The following is a 22,791-nucleotide window of genomic DNA, read 5'->3' on the forward strand; positions in this document are numbered from 1 at the left end:
CATGAAGCACTGGGTGTTGTGCAAAAAGAATGAATACTGTTACGCTGAAAAAAATAAATAAAAAAATGAAGTAAGGAAAAAAAAAAAAGAAAAAAAAAAGAAATTGCCAGATTTGCCGCAACAAACTTCAGATGGAAATCAAAGACATTTTACAGAAAGTCACAGAGAACTTAAATGATTTACCTTTGGGCATTAAATTCCCAAAGCAGCCCAACGTGGGAATCGTAAACACAGTCCAACTAAATGCAGTTACACGAATCCTTCCTGTTTCTTCTCTGCCCCTCCCCCTCCTCCCCCTCCTCCTCCTTCTCCTCCCCCTGCCCCTCCCCCTCCCCCTCCTCCTCTTCTCTTCTTCCTTCATCTTCTAACACGCTTTACCTCCACGCCAGGTTAAATACCGTGCAGGCAAGGGAAATTTTACATCGATTTTTTAAGTGGCTGGTAGAATTTTGAAAGGCATTTTAAAAAATCCATAAAAAACCATTATATTGCCATGGATTTCAGCTCAGGAATGTCAGTCATTCAGAGGAACTTTCAAATAAATAAATAAACAAACAAACAAATGTCCATCTGGAGGATTGATAATACCCTATAGGTAACATAATGGGCAGAGCCGCTCCAGATCCCCCTTGAGTAAAGCTTCCAGATGTTCTGATTTATATTATATATTTATATATATATAAATATATATATATATAATATATATATAAATAAATATATATATAAATAAATAAATATATATATAAATATTATATATTTATATATATTAATGTGATTATATATCACATTATAGAGTCTTACTACCTCTCGGTTCATTTCAAGTGGTCATAAGGAATTCTAAAATTTCTTAAAAGGCATATTTTTAAGAGCATTCTAAATATTTACATGAAAACTAGGAGTTTTCTTTCCTTCAGTTTCTTCGGTTAAATGGTTTCCGTCAGTCCTTGATAACAGTGTTAAACCTGCGTTAAAGGATTGAAACACATATTTGGCTCATTTTAAAAACTCATCGTCACGTGGCAGAAGGAGGTTATTTCGCAGTTGGAGGAGGTTCAGCACACGGCGGATGGAGACTTGGGGGCTCGGGGGATCAAGTGGGGTTTGGGGACGTTTTGAGAAAGAGTGTGACCGAGATGACCCTGCCGGACAAAAGAAGCATTTGCTTGACACACTCAGTCACGGCTTTCGTGTCCCCGCTGCTTTCCACAGGTACAAGCCGCTGGCCCATACGCTCCCGGGCGAGAAGCCGCCGCTGTCCGCGGAGGAGAAATGTCGTCTGGTTCTCCAGCGCTGCAAACTGCAAGGCTGGCAGGTGAGTGACCAGCGAGCGCCCTGGCATCGCGGCCCGGGATTCGAACGAACCACCCGGGTCCCCGTGGGTGCCGGCAGGCTCCATGGCAAAAAGGGGAACATGTTTGCGACGAGCCATTGGCGTGGTCCCTGGGAGCACGTGGGTCTTTCGGATTTTCCCGTTGTTGCATGTGGTGGCAGCCATGCAAGGGGGGCCCGCGGGCTCCCTCCACGGCAGATGAGAAGTTCGTGCTGCCTGTTGTTGGCCCAGGTGTCAGTCCCCCTGTCACTCAGGCTTTCTAAGGGAGTGAGCGGAGAGCGGATGAGGGGGTTGGTTTCTTGGCCCCTCGCCTGGATTCTGCCTTCTTCAGACCCACTCCCTGGCTCGTCCGGGGCTGGGGGCCCCTGCTTGCTACTTCTCAGCTGCCACACCGGGAAAGGTCACTGTCCCTTCTACCTCACTCCGTGGCAAAAGGTTCGTGCCTGGAAACATTTAGTCTTTCATGGGACCCCTTGGTTGGCCAGAGATGCAGGCTTCTCTTCTGATGGTTCGGAATCACTGGTTGTATGTGGCGGCGTCCACTGTGCGTCTAGGTGACATCAGGGGGACCGCGGGGCTGGCATTGGCCCTTGCTGCGTCTGTGGCAAAGGACACGGGACCTGGAATGTCAGACGGATGACTGCTGACTCCACTTTCTGTGCCGCCCTGTCTCTCTCTGTCCTCTTCGTTCCTTTCCCTTTGTTTTCAGCTAATAATGGGACGAGCTTTAAATAGTCTGAAGGCGGAGGCGCATGCGGTCTGGAGGAGTCGTGTAGTCAGAGGTTGGATTGGAAAGGGAGTGAGGGGGAGTCACTAACGTGGGACGGCGTCCGCTCACCGCTCTGGAGCCAGGGGCAGGAGAGGCGGGTTCGCACACGGAACGGTGACACAGACTCCAGGAAGTGGACGTCATCGTGACTGAGTCACTGCTGGGATTTAAAGTCCTTGGGCGGTAGTGGTTCCTGAACACATAACTCTGAGATTTTCTCGTATTTTTTCCCTTTAAAGTATAGTCCGAGGGATGCCTGGGTGGCACGGTTGGTCAAGGGTCTGACTCTTGGTTTCGGTTCAGGTTGTGATGTCAGGGTCCTGAGATGGAGCCCCGCGTCGGGCTCTGCTGAGCTCGGCGTCTGCTGGAGAGTCTCTCTCTCCCTCCTCCCCTCCTGCTCGTCCTCTTGCCCATTCTCTCTCTCTCAGAAAAAAAAGAAAAGAAAAGTAAGAAAGACGAAGAAGAAGAAAGACTCGCAGACAAGGGTAATGTGCTTCATTAATACTGAAAGGCGGCGTGGGTTGTGGAGGAAGGGTGAGGGCGTCTGGAGGGGTCGTTCCCCCAGCAGGTGGTAAGCCCGTGTACGACACACATCGGTCCTCTGATCGGGGTCCCACACAGGTGCCTCCTGACAGCCGTTCCTTCTGCACCATTGCGCGGGCTGGGACACTCGAAATCGCAGCTGGGGGAGGAATTATATCGCAACACGCATTGGAACTTTGAAGAAGTGCGTCAAAATAAAAAACGGGAACTGGTTCCCATTTCATTGCACTGGTCGCTTTTCCCCTCTCCTTCACTCCCCAAAAGGAGACTGAGCATACGGGACAAAAGAAGTACATGAACCCTATTATTCTCTGCGTGTTGGGTTGTGTGTTCTGTAGTGAGTTGGTAGGAAAGACGGTTTTCTTCAGCTTCTCCAAAACGTAACTTCTCGTGTACTTTCTACGGTAAGAGAGATCCTTGGCATCCTAGAGATAAAGCCTGTTCATGTACACTTTTATGCAGACAGAGAGCAAAAGAATTTGCAATTAAATAATTTATTTAGTTAGAAAGAGAGAGCGAGCGAGAAGGGCAGAGGAGAGGGACAGAGAATCTTCCACAGACCCCGTGCCCCCTGCAGAGCCCCAGGCCGGGCTCGATCTCGAGACCAGAACTGAAATCCAGAGCCCTGTGTCTGACGCACTGAGCCTCCCAGGTGACCCAGCAGAAGAATTTTTTTAAAAAAAAACATCATTTATTCCTGACCTGGAAAGTCAGACTCGTCAGTTCCAAAAGCACAGTGTGTGTCTGAAACGCGTCCTTCGCTGCCGGAGGAGTGGCTCTGACGGTGCACCAGGACAAGTCGACCGCGGAGCCCGGGAAGCCCCTGGAAGCCGCGGTGAGATCCTAACGGACGGCTGTCGTTTCATAGCACGATTCCCAAATCGCCGAGAGTCATGATGTGTGTTTCTATTAAGCAGTCAGTGTTCATCCTTGGGTCGGAATGGTTAGCGGGAATTAATAGTCACTCGTGCCCATATTTTTAAAAGCGGCGCTAGGAGCCAGCAGGGATCGGAGCCATCTTCACTGTGTGAAACTGCGCGGAGCGTTAGCTGGAAATTCAATTCTCTTCGCTAAAAGTACGATGAGCCTCTTACTGCCGCTCTGGTGGGTCTTGGAGGTGTTGGTAGTGGACGCTGCCGCTCTCCTTTACATAGATCAGACTCTGTGCAGGGAAGCCTTGGAGGCGTCAGCAGGGGGTCTGAGCCCCATCTTCTCCCACTTTGGTACATTGTAGCCACGCGTCTCCTTCTGTTTCAGAGGCAGAGAGAGACCTGCCCTGTTCAGTGCTGTTGGGTTTGTTTACTGATTTATTCTCCGGGGAGTTGTGGGTCTGGAGTCAGCGTGGGAGGCCCTGGAAATGTTAATATTTTATGCACGATGATTCCTCTCATCTGCAGAACGTGTTACAACTGTTCCGAGCTTTGGCCTTCTTTGATTTAAACCTAATAACAAGGGTACATGGAGAAAGGAAGGTCAGCTGGGTGAACAGTAATGACCTTGTTTGAGACAGGAGGCGATGGAGCCTTGCAGATGGGCGTGCTGATCAAGGTCCCAGGTGCGGTTAATGCTTGGTGTCGGCGCAAGGGCCGCTCTGCTGAGACCCGCATCTGTGTCTTGCTAGGCTGCGTTCTCTCCTCGGCATTTGACTGGATCTGTATCTTTTAACGTAACCATCTGAAGCGCTTCTATTCAGATGATGCAACTTGAAAGGCAAAGGTTCTGAGTCGCAGCGTGAGCTTTGATCAAAGGCACGTACGGATCTCTTTATGGCTCTGAGCAGATTGTGGTCCGTGTCTTCTTACACTGGTCACTCACCGGGTAGGTGAGGGAGAGTCACAGGGACGGCGGCCGGTGGCAGGTGGGTTCTGATCCCAGCCGTTCTCACCCAGACCGTCAGCCAGCGACCCCCACGTAGCACAGTGCTTCTGGACTCCCCTTCCTAACTGCATCTTGGGGAAAAAGGAGGAGAAGGAGAGAAGGGAGAGCAAGAGGAGAAAGAGAGGATGGAGAGGGAGAGCTGGAATCAAGCAAGGATTCTTGGGGGCATGGGGGGGTTCACTCCAATCCGTCGCAGACCGAGCCGCTGCTCCGGCCGTCCCCAGGCAGCCTCAGGGCGGGAGACAGTTCTGGGCGACACCCCTGGAAGCGGAGTCAAGGTGACAGTGGCTTCCAGCGCACGACTTGCGCGAGGGCAGTCTGAGAATAGTCGTCGCAAGCCGTTTCCGTAAATCCCCAGCCCGAGCCTGCCAGCCTGTCCCTCCCGTCTTCGGACCTCCCGGCACCCCAGCTCTCCGGAACGCTCCCTCCCTCCTCTCTGCTCTCTTCTCACCCCCAGGTCGCATACCTTCTCTAAGGTTGCCGATGCTCTGTCCGTCCCCGGGATTGGTGTGTGTCCAGACTGCTCCTGCGTCCCCAGGACAGGGGGCAAAGGGGAAGGAGGCGCGGTAGACGGTAATGGATAAGTCTTGGTCCCTAAGAAGTGGCCAAATCATACTATATATTTTACACGGATACACAGAGGTTTGAGACCGTTTACGATCTGGAATAATTCACCACCAAAACCTGAGAGTGGTAAAATCTAGGGCATTGTTTTGAGACGGCAGTCAGAAGTGCAGGCTATCTCTATGATTCAAAGATAATGTGTTCATAAATTACTTTCTGTAATTGAGAATTATTTTTAAAATTTGTTACCGCCCCATAAATACAATTTAAATAGAATATTATATAGGGTCAAATTAATTATCTTGATCATTTATGAAAAAGACGTGTTAGTCTCACTGACTCTGTTTTGCTCCAAAGCGTTTTCGCCTTCAAGTCCTAAGTAACCTGTTGTATTTTCCGCCTCACTTCTTTTTTTTTTTAAGATTTTATTTATTTATTTGACAGAGAGAGAGAGAGAGGGGGATCACAAGTAGGCAGAGAGGCAGGCAGAGAGAGGAAGGGAAACAGGCTCCCTGCTGAGCAGAGAGCCCGATGCGGGGCTCGATCCCAGGACCCTGGGATCATGACCTGAGCCGAAGGCAGAGGCTTTAACCCACTGAGCCATCCAGGGGCCCTACCGCCTCACTTCTTGAAGGACCCTTCTGCCTCCTGTCACGGGATTCCAACCGCTCACCACAACTGTTGGTAAACCTGCTCGTGCTGCTGTTCTCTTAACATTCTCAACGTCGTGGCTTTCACATCAAGTGCTGTTGTTTTGAACAAAAGTGAAAAATAACCAAGATGTAGTGGTGGTTGCCAAGGAGGCCTTCTTGCTGGTGGTTCCTTGTTCGTTAGACAATGAAATGGTATGATGTGTTTTTTAAAATATGGCGGCCTCGTCAGAGCCTCGGCCTTATTGGATGGTGGATTTACGCCAGTTGTTTGAGGAGGAATGGAAGGTTCTAGAAGTAAGCTGAGTAGACTCAAGATGACTGACTTCCAGTACTTTTGTGAGAGCCCCATGTTATCTCTTGCAGGATCTCTGTTTTCTCTGCCGCACCAGGTACAGTTCTCTTGATGAAACAGAGTCTTCAGATTACTTCACTTGTGGAAAAAATACAGAGAGCTTGAATTAAGTCACAGAGTGAAAACAAGTTGTGTGGATCCGCGAGTTATTAACCTTCCATTGTTTGTTTCTAACAATGATTATGATACGTGCTCTATCTAAATACGTCCATTTTTAGTTCAGTCCTACTTTCAGGCGCCTTTGAAAATAATCCTTCCGAAGCTATGCACACGGAATCAACCACTTTCTGCCCTGGTTTCCCCACGCCACGGAAAAGTGACTGGCAGGCACTTAGGCCCATGTGGAACATGCTTGTTTTGCTATGTTATGTCATTTATGTAAAGTGAAAACTTTTGAAACTACTAATTCTAAGTGGAAAAATAAATGGTATAATCTGATTTTCACACATTTTATATGAATCAACTGGTTATAGGATGATTTTTTCTGTGTAGTTATTTGAATGCTATATTCATTTTAAAGCCATCTGGTGGGATGACGAAGGGAGAAACAAATCTGTCGGAGTCCGTCCAAGCGCGGCTAGGGGCGCCATTTCCCAGCACAGAGGCTCGGAGCGCAGGGCAAGTCGGTGGTGGGGAATAGCTGGTCTGCATTGGGGAAAGCTTTCACGGTGGAGTTCCACTGTCCCTTCAGTCATGTTCTGAGGACTTTGGGAAGTTCTGTGGGAAGGCAGGGAGGAGAGTCCTGTGAAGGGAGGCTCCTCGAAGCAGGGGCACACGGTAACTGTTGCTGGAAACCGTGGAAGAAGTTGAGAGAATGTGACATGGCGTCAGGATGAGAAGACAGACCCAGGAAGACTTCCGGTGACTTAGTCACGACTGGTCAGGCAGGAAGTGGGAAACAGGATGGGAACGTCAGCTTCCTCCCAACTAGCCCCACGATACGATGGCTACTCTCACGCGTGTGGGCGTGTGAGTGTGAGAGAGAGAGAGGGACAGAGAGGGGCAGAGGGACAGAGATCCTGAGAGAAACAACCAGGGCTCTCCCAAAAGACAAACCCCAAATCCTAGTGAAATACGCTTTTCCTATTTGTGTTGGTTCACTAACAAAGAAATCGCAAGAATTATTTTCTTTACCGTCATCTTCTAGTGTAATTTTCACAGGGTGGCCTCGATTTCGTGGCACGTCCCCATAAAATATATGGTCTTTGAAGGAGCCCCTCTTACAGTGCTGAGCATTGCATGATTAACATTTTACCATAACATTAAATAAAATCAGTTGGATGAAGGATTTATTGTTTCATTAATCTAAAATAGTACAGTAGAGAAAAGATAATAAAAGTAAGAGCAAGAAACTGTTGAAGTTTTAAGCACCTTCCACTTTTTTTTACATCTTCTAAGACAAGACAATGGTATTAGAGCCCTTGGCTCTTATTAGCACAATAAATTAATGGTTTATAACCTTTGTTTTATTACTCAAGGAGCACTTCATAAATCAGCTGTAAGTACAGGCTAGAAAATAGCCTATAAAATTATTCTTTCTCTCACATCCCTTCCCTTTGTCTAGAATTATTAATGTTGAAAATAATAAACGTTAGGGATCTTAGAGTATCTCTTGGTACTATGTGCATTGTAAACTGAGAATTACTATACCCATGCACAATATTGATTTCCTTTTTTCTCTTATACTAGACACACACATATATATGAAGACATTTGTGTTATGAAAGTAGTGTTTATTCTTGATAAGGAATTTGAAAAATAGTGAAAATTAAAGAAAAAATACAGATCACCCATCATCGAACTACCCAGAGATACGTACTCCGAAGGTTGGCTGTGTATTCGCTGACTCAGCTTTTAAAAATAATATTACAAAGTCTGATTCCTGGGCAGTGTGTCTCTCTCCTCTTTGACTCTGAACTCCATTGAGGAAAACTCTCACATCTTTTTCAGATCTATCTCTGTAGATACATGCGATATTTATTGTCGTGTGTGTGTGTTTATGTGTGTGTGTGTGTGTTTCACTATTACATTCCCAACAGCGTCTGGCACACAGTAGATACCAAACATGTATTTGCTGAAGGAATGAATAAACGTACTGACTACCACATTTTTTCTTTGGAAATGAAGGTGTCTGTCCACCATCAAGCCTGCCCAATACGCGTGGTACCTTCTTCATAGCGTTCCTCTCGGCTTCCTTGCACAAAGGGCTCAGTGTAGTACCTGCACTTAATAACTGATCAGGGAAGCATAGTCGTGCCTGTTCCTCATCCAGCTCTCATCGCCTACAAGTCCAGTTCACTTCCTCTATCTCCTAGATCGTTGGCTGAGTCAACAAGCATCTTTTGAGCACCCCTGATGTCCCTGAAGCTACACGAGGAGACACGGTGCGTTGTAAAGGCGGAACGCCATGGCCCTCTTCCACAGGCTTGCAGGCTAGTGGGGTAGAGAGAGGGAGGGGAAACCACAGTCAACTAACAGAGAAGGACAGGTTGGGATCCATGCTGGGGAGGAACCCACAGGACCCTGGTTTTGAGAGGCAGTTGTTGTACAGAGCATCTCTACGATGAACATATGCGGGCTGAGATGTAAAGGTTGAGGAGCAGGAGGCAGGTCCAGGGCGGGAGCCAAGTGGCCACCCCCTGAGATAAGTTCAGCTGAGGACTGGGTGGGGGGCAAGGTGACCCCAGGAACTGGGAGACAGGGAAGAGAACGATGCCATGGGGCAGTGTTTCTCAACCTCATGCTTTCATTATCACAGCACTAGGGAGGAAAATTAATGAGAGAAATTACTAACAAATTGATTACTGGGAAGAGTAAAAAAAAATTCTTCACTCTGACAGTGACTTGTGGTCCTCCAGAGCTCAGTCCTCCCAGACGGTCATTAACAATTGCCTGACAGTTTCTAAAAAGTGGTGGTTCTGTCCGTGCCTTACCCAGTGCTCCATCTCGTGTGTATCAATCTAGAGTTATTTAGTCCTGCAGCAAGCCTTTATGAAGCACCTATTGGATGCCTCAAACCTTGTAATAGCCAAGGATTTTTTTGCCGATCAGGAACCAGGTTCACCTTTTGGGGACACCAAGTCACCACCTTGAGAAGGAGGCTTAGCGGTGAGCAGGGACCGAGCCCATGGGACCTTGGTTGCATCAAAACACCACGTTCTGTTTCAAGTTCACCGTGAAGCCATCAATAAGCTTCAAAGAGGATAGTAAGGTGACCTGATTTATGCTTTAAGCATGAACCAGTGTGTTGCCGGACGCAAGAACAGGGCTGGGAAGCCAGTGCACATGGCCTGCAGCAGCAGGGGTAGGAAGGGACAGTGGCCTTCGGTAGATGGGCCTATTAAATCCCTTGAAGAGTGAAATCTCCTTTAAAACCGACGTTATGAACAAGTGCGAGTCGGCCACACGAAATAGGGCGGATCTCGAGACGACACGAAGCCCTGGCTCTGGGAGTCAAAAGCAGAAGACGGTTCACGAACACACATGCAGGTGAGTCTCAGAGAAGATGTGAACACACCACGCTACAGATACTTGGAAAATTAGGAAACCGATGTAAGTATCTTTTTTAATATCTAAAAATGCTCTTTAGGACGAACGATATGAGAGCCGGGCGGCACGAGGAGCCCCAGTTTTAGAAGCAGAGCAAACCTCAGAAGGCATACGAGGCAGTGACTTGGCGGACGCTGGTGGGGGAGGGCCCCCTGCATGTATGTGTGTGTGCGCGCGTGTGTGTGTGCAGACCTCGGACAGGACAGAGGGCTGTGACTCTGTGTCCACTGCAGCTAATCATTTATAGCATGCATATTCCACGAGGCAGGTAATTTTTCATAGTATCGAGGCCATTTTGTTAAAAACAGAGACCGCTGTTGCTCCTTCAATGAGTGCATCCACCTCTCCGATGTCCCCTCCCCTCTGATTCTAAAGCCGACCAGCTTTGTGAGGCTCTGGCTTTGGTTTGCTTTTCCTGATGGGTGACTTTGAGCGGAAGAGCTTTGCTTTTGTCAGGCTCTTGACCACATCGATATGATTTCTGGAATGAAGCCATGTGTGGGATCACATAGGGAGTTACTCACCAGTCAGCTCAGAATAGGAGTTTTTGTTCATCTCTGTTTGCTGTGCAGGTCATACTGTTCTAGGTGAGAGTAATTCGTTTTCTTAACCTGTAATTATATGTAATTCGAGCCGAACCACCTTCCTCAAATACCTGAAGATGTGGTACTCTGTTCAATGTGTGTGGCTGTAATTATCTTCTCTGTGTTGAAGTTAAACTTCAAGAATAATCTATTTATAACAAAGAGAACTTGTATTTTAGTATAAATGTATCCTCTGAGGATGTTTAAAAATACATTTAGAGCCAGGCTGAACATTAGAATATTTCCATTTGGTAGTTTTTCAAAGCTACCATGAAAATGTGAAGTATTGAAATAATTACAATGAAATGTACACACATAAAATAATGTCCATCCTCAGAAACGCAGTGAATCCAAGAAGCAAATGGGGAAATATGTTAATTCAGCCTGAGGAAGATGAACTTTAGTTAAATGGTTATTTCTCTGAACTTCTTGAAAGGATAGGCCATATTCTATTCATCCTTGAGGTCCTAGAACCTGGTAAGGTGCTGGGTACCAGCCCCTGGCAAATGTTGGGATGGATGGATGGATGGACTATTGTATAGCTGGCTGGATAAATGGATGGATGGATGGATGGATGGACTGTTGTATAGTTGGCTGGATAAATGGATGGATGGATGGATAGATAGATGGATGGATGGATGGACAGACTGTTGTATAGTTGGTTGGATAAATGGATGGATGGATATATCAGTGGATGTGGGGATGAATAGAGAGATGGATGGAGGGGTGATTGGATAGAGGGAGGGATAGATGGAGCAGTGGATGGGTGGATGGAGGGATGGATGAATGACTAAACAGTTGGAGATGACAGACCACTGATAGGATAGATGGGTGAATAAATATGAGCCAGGAAAATCAGGAAAACTATAAGATACAATGCGCCCGAGAGTATGTGAAAATGACACAGAACCAGGAATAAGTGCAGGACTGTTCGTGGTGGGCATATGGAAGTCTTGGGATTTGGAGCTGTTTCTGTTTGGAAAAGGTTACCTAGTAGGCACAGAAAGTGCTTTGCATGGTAACAGTAGAAAGAACCGTGTTCTAAAGGAACACAATGACATTCTCGGATCAGCAGGAAGGAAAACAAGGCTGATGGGAGAGTGATGCAGACATCAAAACACATAAAAGAAAGACTGTATTGTTCAGAATCTTGTCAAGAAAGCTGTTTTAAAATTGGGAACAGACCTACTTTGGTAGGGCCCTTGACGAGATAGTGGGCATATTTTTGGAGAGCTTGTATCACAGTCAATGATGCAACTATGTATGCAACTTTTCGTGCAGCTGTAACATGAGATAGCGTGTCTTTAAATGAGAAGTCTTTCTTACAATAAAGCTAGTGCTTTTGAGTAAGGGATATTAACATTTTCAAGGATTACTTCATCAATAATAAGGAAAATAGAGCATTTTTGCAGCAAAAAAGAAAAAATAAGCATTCACCAGAAGGTATTATTAGGTGTATGGAGATCCTTAATAAAGATATTTCAGTGATAATAGGTATAGAGAAGGGCAGTATCTAACATCACACAGACAGCAACAACAACATTATTTAATGCAAATTCCATGCACAAGAATGCTGTCGTCCCTCGACAGTGTCTACAGAAGTCTTGCATCGGTTTTCTGCTCTCCTAGAGTGTGTGGGACGTTGAAGTAACAGTAAAAAACACCTATTTTAGAAGAGTCAAAGATGTGAGCTCTTTAGAGATGAACAAAAATCATATTGTGGAGGGCTTTGAATGCTGAATCCAAAGTTATACATGTAAACTGCTAGGCTACATGGAATCATGAAGGCTTCTGGAAGATTAATAAACCGGAGGCAAGGTGCGAGTCCAAGGCAGATAAAGAATTGGAGGGTGAAACTTGGGAAATCTGGGAAATTTGGTGGCCCCAGAAATATGCAAGGTTAATATTTTTGTTCCTTGCTCTTTTCCTTAGATGCGTTTTTGCAAAATGACCAAGTTCAAAGAGTTTAAACAGATTTCGTTTTTAAAATGTATGTAAGTGAACTATTTTTTAGTATCTGAGTTCATGTTATAGCTCGTGTCCTATAAAATCACTCTTGAAATTCTGCCTCCTTCATTTTGGTGTCCCGTCTACTGCCATCTTCTCCACCTTGATGGATGTTAACTTGAGAGCTTCATATTTGCCCGACATCATCCTAGCCCACGGTATGTCACAGTCGAGTTGAATATTCAGACGGGTATACAAATAATGACAAAAGACAGGAACTAGTGGTGTTCTGGAAGCATATACGAGGTGTGTTAGCGATGTGGGTAAGCTATTAAAATGAATTCATTATTTTGAGGTACACACTAGACTCAGAGTTCACCAAGCCATCTGTGTTTTAAAGGGTGGACAGGAGCTTCTCCAGTAGGTGATTTGGAGAAAGGTATATAGTACGTGTTCAGTCAGAGAAGAAAAGCAAGCTTCCCTTTTGGAATAGCAAGCAACATGATATAGTTAGAGAATAGATATATGAATGCACTGAATAAAGCCATAGTATAAAAAGTCTAATAAACATTTCCAAAGAGCTTGAACGTTATCCTGAAAATGGCCCGCTATTAAATCATGTTAGGCTTGTAAGTTACATGAGTTTGATGTTTAGAAAGATCACTCTGAAGATAGTTTTGCCCATGTCTCCCAGTCAGTGAATGGGGGACATACCTAAAAGGGCGAGGCCAGTAATAGGCTCCTCCTGCGGGCATCCTTGGGTTGCCATGGAAACCCATGGAAACCCGGAGTGTCTGTCCTTCTACCCCTCCACAGGAGGGCCACCTCTGCCAGCAAGCTTGCCCCCCCCACTTTGTCTACACCTCTGTGATCGGAGGCAGCCTTCAGTGATGGTGAGGAGGAAAAGGAGAGAAGAGAGAAGAGTGTCTTCACGGGTCCCTTTGATCTCTACCTAGGGCTGCCTCCAGGTTACCTGCGTGCCATCCATGTGCTCTCCAGCAGCTGTCTGTGCTCCCTCAGCCCCCCCAGAAAGATCCCCAAAACTGTAGCAGGAATTGAAGCTCTCGAAGTCATCAAGGACAATTTTGTTTAATCCTTTAAAATCTGTCACTTCAAAAAAAAAAAAAAACTAATGGTTTTCTAATAAAAATAGCAATGACTATAATTCACAGATGGTCTACTTTTACAGGAGTCGGAATGACATTAACATTTTAATCTCAGATCAGAACACTCTAGCCTCTAGGGAGGGCACAGGGAGAGGGCTCAGGAGGGGAACGTTTTAACCTCTCCTTCTCCTTCTCTCTGGTCGTGAGAAACATCATTTTATAAGAGAACACAACTGAAATTAAAAATGTGGGTGATTGGAACATTTGGTTGCATCCAAAGGAATCCTAATTTATTAGATTTGGTATAGCACACCACGGCAGAGATGATGGGAGTAACTTGACGTGAATTCATTCCATAGAAAAAATTAAAATGGCCAGCGTTTTTCTCCTGGTCAACATCGTTAATAGACAATAAAAATATAGAATCCTTATGATCTTGTCTGGGTTTCCTGGTTAAATAAGATTCCCAGATTTATGTCCTTAGCCTGAGGGATAACAGAGGACTTAAGACTACAGTGTGTTATTCAAAATAGTTTCTGATAAAGAAATCCAAAATACTACTAAATGATGAATTTCATTCTTCAAGGAAAGAAGAAGCATTTACTCTAAACGTGACATCTCTAAAAGACCAGCAAAGTCAAACAAATGTTAACATTTCCAATGAGTATTTCCAAATATTCCCAATCCACAAATAAATTGCACGGCAAAATGTATGTATGTGTAAAGAGTGAATGAAGGAATGAATGGGTAGGCCCACGGGGTAAGCACAACGTACGCCCAAGGAGCCGAATGAAGAGGTTTTTGGCCATCTGACTGTGACGGCGGCACGATACCCAGCCATGCCCACAGAGTCTCAGGCTGTGCCTTAGCGGGACACCTGTGTAGATTTGGGCTTCTGTCCCCTCTCCTCCCACTGAAACGGAAGCCCCGAAGCCTCCCTCATTACAGAACCTTTGGTTTTACCTCTGGGGAATTCTCCTGGGCACAACCACACCAGAGCCTCAGAAGGAGGCTGGCGAGCAGGTCCAGCCCTCTGGCTCCCAGAGGAGCATCTGCCTGTCTAGCACCGCACCCTCCCCCGCCAATGCCCATGTCTCACGTTCCCACCCAGCTCCGCCCTTGCCATTGTCCCAGTGCATGGATCTCAGGAAGGACGCCTTTTATCCCGCCTGCACGACAACCGGATCTGCTGTGTGAAGCATTCAGACCTGCCTCCGGGTCCTGTGAAATCTCTGAGACGCTGTGAAAAAACCCTACTGCCTTTGTATTTACTCCCCTTCTAATTTAGCCTCCATATGCGAACTGGAAAGTGGACGTTCCTGAAAATACTGTCAGGAGGTTTCACTTTTTCTCACTTCCTTTGTCTCAGTGGGGGAGTGGGGCTAGCTGACTCACTGCTCCCCAGCCTTCTGTCTTCCGTCTACACCACTTGTAGACCATCTTCACCCCACTTTTCTTTCCTCGCCCCCATTATTTGTCCTATCACCTACTGGCTGCCATGACTTCTTTCTGGTTTGCTGAATGACTTAGGGTCCGGCTCATGTTTTCAATGACCGTCATAACTTATTTTCATCCTTGAAGACATTATCATCCATTGCGATGACTCATCTCCTGTACGAGGACTTCACAATTCCTTATGTTCTGTTTCTAATCTGAATCCACCCTCCCCACATCCCCACCACTTGTGAAGCTCAAGAATATATCTTCATATTCTCCAGGAGAGATGTAAATGTATATGCATAATGGCAAGTATGCAATGCAATATAATAAATGAGGAATCATTCACAGGGTGCTCTGGGAACACAAGTGAAAGTCATCAAAGCCTACTAGAAGTGGATAAACGGCTCTCAAAAATCTAATAATGGGAGTGGGGCTTGAGCTCGGTAATGAAGGATGAATAAGAGTTGGCCAACACACAGGCAGCAGTGGTAGTTTCTTTCAGATCGAAATCATTGATGACATGATACTAACTCATTCACCAAGTACCTCCCAGAGCCAAGTCCAACAACCCATTCTTCAGATGGTTTTAAGAAGGAACTTTATAAATTTCAAATACAATTTCATGAGTCATTTTTAGGAAATTTAGCTGGGATCCTCTTTCAATCTTCCAGGGGATCCACGTTGCTCACAGAAGAATGTCCAGGTGGAATATTCTTCACGATGTGGCCACCGATTACGTGTGTGGACCCTTCCCGCATCACTGTTCACGCAGCTAGCCCCCAACATGGTTTTCTGCCCCTTGCTGTTCACAGGCTGCTTTTTCTGCCCCACATTCTTCTTCTCCCTCTATCCCTAGACACCCTGGAGAATTCCTGCCCATCCTTCAAGACTAATGGCTGAGGTAACTTGCTTCTCCGTGAATCCTACCTAACCCATCTCAATTCCTCTTCCTTAGATGTAACTCTGTCATTTTTGCTCACTGCTGATCGTCCCCAGGAAGCTTCTCTTTGAGGACGTTATCTTCCCTCATATCCCCAGCATCTCAAGATCTACCTACTCCCGTGTTTCGAATTGCTGTTAGAAATGTCACTCTTGGAGCTCTTTGTCATCCTGTCCAACTCCCTTCTCATCCAGCCAGGGTCCCCACTTAATTAAGAGAGTGGAACTGTAACCTAGTTGTCTTAATTCCATTCCATAGGTCTTTTCCCCATGTCGAGCGCCCCCCCCCCCCCAATGAGTTCCCCTAGTGATTGTCACCGACTCCACACATTGGGTCATATTGCCGGCTATCACTCTTCTGGACATGCCTTTTGGGACACAGGTTTGCATGCATTTTGCCTTTGCAATTCGGTTTCCCACAATGAGTTCCATACGACAGTCAGCGATGAACAGAAAGACGCCATGCTCCCTCCTTCCCGGTGCCTGTCTCACAGATTTGTTCCGCGGCGCTCACAGACAGTACCAACTGTTCTTCCTGTTGGCTGCCAAAATAAGTCAGCAGTTGGGAAGGGGGGAAGAAAAAGACTATGAATTATGGAAAATAACTCGGGAGAGGGAATGGCAATACAGTGAGAAAAAGTAACAACTCTCTGTAGCCCCCCGCCCAGGTGAGTGTCTCAGATCTCAGCAAACTACAAGAAACCTCAACAAAGAACAGCCTCCAGTCAAGCGGGAGCCTCTGAGACAGGACAGTTGTTGAGAACTTGCCCCCTTGATCTGACTCACCGGCCTGACCGCCACCATGGACGACTCAGGCCCCAGTCTCTTGCACAACCGTGTGTTTCATTAAGACAGCTGATCATGGCGAAGGGGGCAGCTCGATGGATGTGGCAGCTAGTGACAGCTCGAAGAGGCGTGACAACAACGTCTGGAATAAACTCAGTTTCCAAATAAAAAGCTTCATAAACTGCCTCTGGCCAGGCATTCTGGAGACAAGTCGGCCTATAAACCCTTCTAGTGCCTGACAGTGTGTGCCTCCACGCAAGCCGCAGGTGTCCTTGTGATGTGGGCTGGAGGGGGCGGGCGCTCCATCTTAAGGACCCAGCGCATGCTTGGGAGCCCACGTGTGAGTCTTCTCGTCGTGGTGGCATTTGTCTCAAGTCCTAAGAAGATGATCATGAACGTGTCACAAGGGGCGCTGGAGCAGTACTTTTCCTTCATCTAGCAGAACCTCACCTCCGAGCTCCCCCAGCATCTCGTGTCAGCATTTACCAGGCTCTCCGCAATTATTTACGCTTGCTATCCCCCAAAGCCTGCGAGAATTTACATTGCGAAGGGCATTCCTCACACCTGCCCAGTTCTGGGAATTCTTAGACAATACGCACAACACCCAAGAAAATTATTTTGAAAATGCATGGGTGTGGTTTATGGTTCTGTGGCTTAAGGACTTTGCTTTGGCAGCTGTCTTCCTCCGCAGCAGGGCGCCCGGGCCAGCTTGCACACCACCGCAGCTTTTGTGGACCTGCTTCGGTAACATGCTTCTCAAAAATGCTGCAGAAAAATAAATAAATAAGATAAAATAAAATAATTAAAATGCTGCAGAGAAATTCTCATTGTATTGTCATTTACAGAATCACCTTGATGGTTATTGCTCACACATGACTTTGTTAAGACTTTTTATTTGGGGCTGCAGCTTTGTAATGGTGGGTGTATGACCATTCGATGTATAATAACATACAATAATATGTAGTGGGAAAAAATGATGGAAATGACACAGTTATGTGTGTCTGCTTTGTGGGGGTCTGTTGGTCTTTTTGTTGTATCGTTTTCTTTCTCATAGACTCAATCTCTCTGCTTTGAGTTGAGGAAAGAAAAGAATCACAGAGGGAGGAGAAGGGGATGGTCTCGGCTCTCGGTGGGGTCAAGGCCTGTGTTTCTCCTTGGCCCTGCGTGGCGCGGTCACCACAACTCTCGTGTATGGACATTTGCAAACATTAATGACAGTGTGTGCACACAGCAAGCACCCTTATTAGAATAAAACCTTTGGGATTGCGTGTAGATGTAGTAGCGTTTGGAAAAGAAATTAAGGAAAATGTACGGGAATTAATTTTGTTGCTGCGTTTCTTCTAATCCTCTTCTGGAAAAATCTCTTGCCCGACTGTTCCCCCATCACCATGGTCGGCACCTTCATGCAGTAATGTCTCCTGCTGTTTGTGTTTTAGATGGGAGTCCGAAAAGTGTTTCTAAAATACTGGCATGCCGACCAGCTCAACGATCTGTGCCTGCGGCTCCAGAGAAAAATTATCATCTGCCAAAAAGGTAACAATCACGCCCTCACCTTTCTGAACCTGTCTGAGTTGTGAAATACACAATCTCGTAGGGCACCCCCGAATCGAAATGTCGGCGGGACCTGCTCCATGGTGGGCCCCTCCGTCCTTGTGATGACCCCACATGCGGGCAGAGCCTGGGGGCTGAGCCGGCTCTTCGCATAAATCAGCGGATGCCTGCTTGGCCCCCGCTGTGTCTGGTAGTCATTCCACCTGAACTTTCATATCTGAGGTTCACCCCCTCACAGTTTGGAAGAGGGACTATTCGTCTTTTATAATCTACGCAGCCACCACCTTGCAAATATTCACACTTGTTGATCACACTTGTTGATTCACACTTGCTGATTCACACTTGTGCAGAATGCACAGGCAGGAAGACATAGCTTTGAATCTTCACTGGGAACCGCCGCCGCCCCCCGTCACCACAACCAGGCACTGAGATGCCCGTAAGAACCGCATATAAGCCATTTCCATCAGGACCACCGGTGCGCTGGGATTTTACAGAACCCTCCACGTGCCCTGGGAAAATCCTTGACTCTTCCCTTTCCTTTATAAAGACAGTAATATCGGAGATAGCAGACAGCAGCATTTTCGTGCTGGGAGAGATCCCGTGCAGGATTTTTTCCCCTGCAAAAGCCCAAGTGACCATTGCAAATGGGCACATTAAAAAAAAAAATCTTAACTATGCCACCCATAAAATATATATAGACTTACTAACATTAATTTTTAATTTGCTTAATGATTTGATTATATTAGATATTATCAATGATATCTAAGGAGAGGTAAAAGGAGATATAGAGGCTAGTTTGGGCAGAACCTGTTATAATGAGCTTAGCTTTCTGATCCCTCCGGAAATGTTAAACACAAGCAGAGCTCGTGGGATGCAGAAATCGGTTGGATTCTGTTCAAGCCTCTGTCTATGGAGCCCCTGCGTGAAATCTTCAAGGGGGGGTCCCATCACTTTCTGATCGTTAAAAAACCCTGCTAGACGCTGGGGCCTCAAACCGTCTCCACAGAATTGTTCAGGCCCAGTCCGAGAAACGCTCAGAAGTCAGAACTACCTTCCAAGTTAAACCATCCCTCTTGGCCGCCGCAGGCCCTGCGAGGTGGGGTGGGGGGTCTGGGCGTGGGTATCGCCCTGTCTACACACCCCTGGGGCTGGCAACAGGGAGGGCACAGGGCAGCCCTTCTGCCTGAGTGGCCCCCGTGTGGGCTGGCCTTGGGGTTCTCTAACGTGGCTGCAGGTGTTCCAGGACGGCTCTTGGCTCTGCGGGAGCACGCCTGCGGGAGCACGCCTGCAGGAGCCTGGGTGCTGCTCACCTGAGAGTTGGCCTGACCTCTGCTGCAGACAGTCACCTGGACCTCTCCCCCGGCCGCTGGCCTGTGCCCTCAGTGCTCTCAAATAAGCCCCTTTCGATGACTCCCAGCAGTCGTCTCTTTCATAACATGGACACCTAGTGCCCGAGAAACACAGTAGGAGGCCCCGGCACAGTCCGCCGCGTCCTCCAGACTCCGCGGTCTCATGGCTGGTTCTCCGCCTGGGCTGCCGAAGCCGCTTGCAGCAGCCTGGAGGTCAGCAGTGGTGCAGGGAGCCTTGGGGATGGAGGCGGTCTGCCCCAACGCCAGGCAATCCCCGCTCCTCTCTGGGTTATGAGCGTCTGGCCCCTTTGTCCCTCATCCTCGGAAGGCGGGACGAGGCTGTGTCCCAGGTCAGTCTGCGCTGCCACCACTGCGGTTCTGTGCATGGGCTCAGCCGCTCGTCTGCTGTGCCCTGGGAGCACCACCTGGGAGCCAGTCAGAAATGCAGAGTCTCGGGCCCCCCACCCCTCCACATTCAGCATCTGCCCTTGCAGACTCAACGGGAGCTGGGATGGGGCCCCGTCGCCAAGACCAGTGCCCTCACCCCTGAGCTCTGGAGCCAACGGAGAATCCCATTTACTGTCATGGTGTCCGCACACAGAACGGGATCCCGAGTTCTCCTGGAAATGTCCCCTTCCATACAATGAGAAGAACGTGTGCCCCTTCTTCGCGCGGGGTGCTTGCTAGGAACATCTCTCCGATTTAACAGCAAACGTCCAGGTGACCCTACTGACCCGAAAGTGAAGAAATGAGCAGAACTCTAGGCATTCCTCCATGTTGAAAGATAAAAACTGAGGCAGGTCTTAAAAATGTGGCTTCACAATAAAATCCATAATTTCAGATTGCGTAAATGAAATAACGGAGGTAAAAGTATCTTTAGAACTACAGGCTCTTCAATGCAAAGCATTAATTATTGATTTTTATTTTTATATCTCTTGGAACAATCCCTTCAGTACTTTTCGCTGGGGTGAAATTTACTCAACATTTATACAATCTGGAGTTATTTCCGGTTTTTCAAGGGCTGTCATTTTTCCTTTGTACAGGGTGGGGTTGGGGGGAGAAAGCCTAAACCTTAAGCATTTTAAGATTCAGTGACTCCTAATGGAAGTTTCTTCCTGACCCTACATGTTCACTTGGTCCTGGCTGGAAGCGTCAGGAAAGCCAACTTTTCACTTGTCTGAGAGAGAACAAGTACTGGAGACCAATTGTGACAAATTATTTTTACTGGGTGGCTCGTACTGAGGAAGGCAGGTCTCAGCAGCTGGTATATCGTGTTAAAGACTCGTTAAGGACTGCCAGTAGCGAGGGTGAGAAGACAGAGTCCCCGGATGCGGGACAAGGGGCCCCCGGGGAGTGGCCGCGCGGTGAATAGCTCTTCTCTCACGGGGCCACACAACGTCCGCTGTGGCCACATTAATCTTCCCTTTATTCCAAAAGGTTAAACATCTTGAATATACCCTCACCTTCCCCCTTGCACAAAAGTCAACGTCTCCGTTTTTTTTTTACTGTAACAGGAACGAGCAAACGGACCCATCTGAGCGCTTCTGTTTTCTCTCAGGCCCACCGCTGGTTAACACTTCTCTCTTTCATGCTGCATTTTTCATTCCTGGGAGTCTGATCATACCTTTCACTGCGAAATCTTTTCCCCCTTTAGATGGGTTCGACATGACTGTTTCACAGTGAACTCAATACAGCTGCCTTCCAAAGTAACTGAACATTTAGTATTGCCACTGGCGGGGGGGACTTGAGCATTTTAGATGTCTGCATAGCACTTGCCTCCGGAGCCATAACTACGGAAAGTTGTGTTCGGCTTCCCACCTTCTAATCGAATAAAGGCATCACAATGAATATTCTAGATAAGCCGCACGTTTTACTTCTATCAGTGGAGAATAGTTTAAAGCACGTAATGTTTTACAGGCCTCCCCGCCCCCACACTATAAACAAAACAAAGTGTCTTTGCTACACACATCGGTTTTTCCCCCTGAGATTGTAGTTCTTCTTAGGATTCTAGCAAGTCCTTCTGACCTTAGAAACTTGGAATTGGAAGGGGCGGCGTCCTAAGGTCAAAAGGCGCAGCTGGAAATTTGCACCTGTTCACCGCACCCAGGAGAAGGGGCGGTTGAGCCTCTCAGACACGCTGACCCCCTCTCGCAGGAGCTGGCCCGACCTGTGTGCACACTCCGCTCATCGTTAGAAAGTTCTTCTTCATGTTGACGACAATATGCTTCCCTGGGATGTTCCCATTGGTGACCTGCTCTCTGGGGAGCTCAAGCACCATCTGCGTGGTCTGAGGAAAGGGAATGATTTGGGTGCATAAGCACGGAGATTTGAATCCTGGCTCTACCGTCCATTGGTTGTGCTTATGTGGAAGAACCTTCTTAGCTTAAGTAAGCTTCTCTTTCTCTGGGTGCACGACGGAGATAATGGTTTATGACCCATCCTTCATATGAAATGGGAATGGAACGATAGAGAGCCCGACACATGGAAATGCCTGTAAATGGTGGGCATTGTTATTTCTGTTTCAAGTCTTACCATTTGTTACTGACATATTAATGACTTCCAAGTGTGTTCAATCATTTGTTTCTCCTAATTCTTACACATTTTTCTAGCTAGCACCCCTTCCCTGGAGAGCAGGAAGGATGTCCTCAATTCACACATAATCTCTTTTCAGAGTCTTAAATGTGCTGCTCGTTTTTTTTTTTTTAAGGAGTTCAATCATAGTCTTATTAACAATACATGCGTGTTTTTGAAGACAACTTCCAGAAGCCTCAGCTGTTTTTGTTCTACTCGGATATAACGAGAGATGAGCGGTGCCCCCTAAAGTGGCCCAGTTACCATCACGCTGCAGAATTCTCTGTGGTTTAGACCTGGTTCCTCCCCACTGACCTTCTTTCTTTCATCTGGACCATCATGTCCAGCCTGTGTTCCAAAAACAAGTGTGGATGTCTCATTCCTTAGGTTACAGATTTCGCCTCTTAGGTGTTATCGTTGCTGAGTGCAGATCCCTTTCCAGACACGAGATGAGAAGGTTTTGTAAATCCCAGTTCTGAGTGAGATGTATCTGCCGAGGCATCCATGTGTTGGGACTCTGTGTGTGTCTGGATTTTGCTTCTGCTCCTCTCACTGACCCATGATTGTGTTCTTTTCTGGAAGTTGTAAGAGGGTTTCTAGCACGCCAGCACTTGCTTCAGAAAAGGAGCATCAGACAGCAAGAGGTCACGTCCATCAACAGCTTCCTGCAGATTACGGAAGACATGGGGTTGAAGACCTACGACGCCCTGGTCATTCAGAACGCTTCTGACATTGCGCGTGAAAATGACCGGCTGCGGAACGAAATGAATGCTACTTACCATAAAGCGAAGGTGGAGGCCAGACACAAGCCAGAGGAAGGAACCAAAAGGTAAAGGCAGATCGTATGCAACTTTAATTACCCTTATCATTGATCAGTGGA

The 22,791-nt window shown here is 47.0% G+C and overlaps 1 protein-coding gene across 4 annotated transcripts in view; it reads left to right on the forward strand.

Annotated features, from left to right (window-relative positions):
- The window catches only part of MYO16 (myosin XVI), a 596,952-nt gene that overhangs the window by 498,701 nt on the left and 75,460 nt on the right, over nucleotides 1–22,791 (forward strand). For all 4 annotated transcript variants that reach the window (XM_045978501.1, XM_045978500.1, XM_045978499.1 and 1 more), the window contains exons 28-30: nucleotides 1,210–1,312; nucleotides 17,877–17,973; nucleotides 22,494–22,740. In XM_045978501.1, coding sequence (XP_045834457.1) covers nucleotides 1,210–1,312; nucleotides 17,877–17,973; nucleotides 22,494–22,740 — 447 coding nt within the window. The remainder of the gene's footprint in view (nucleotides 1–1,209; nucleotides 1,313–17,876; nucleotides 17,974–22,493; nucleotides 22,741–22,791) is intronic.

This window comes from Meles meles, chromosome 14 (assembly GCF_922984935.1).
Source record: "Meles meles chromosome 14, mMelMel3.1 paternal haplotype, whole genome shotgun sequence".
In the NCBI taxonomy this organism is placed as follows: domain Eukaryota; kingdom Metazoa; phylum Chordata; class Mammalia; order Carnivora; family Mustelidae; genus Meles; species Meles meles.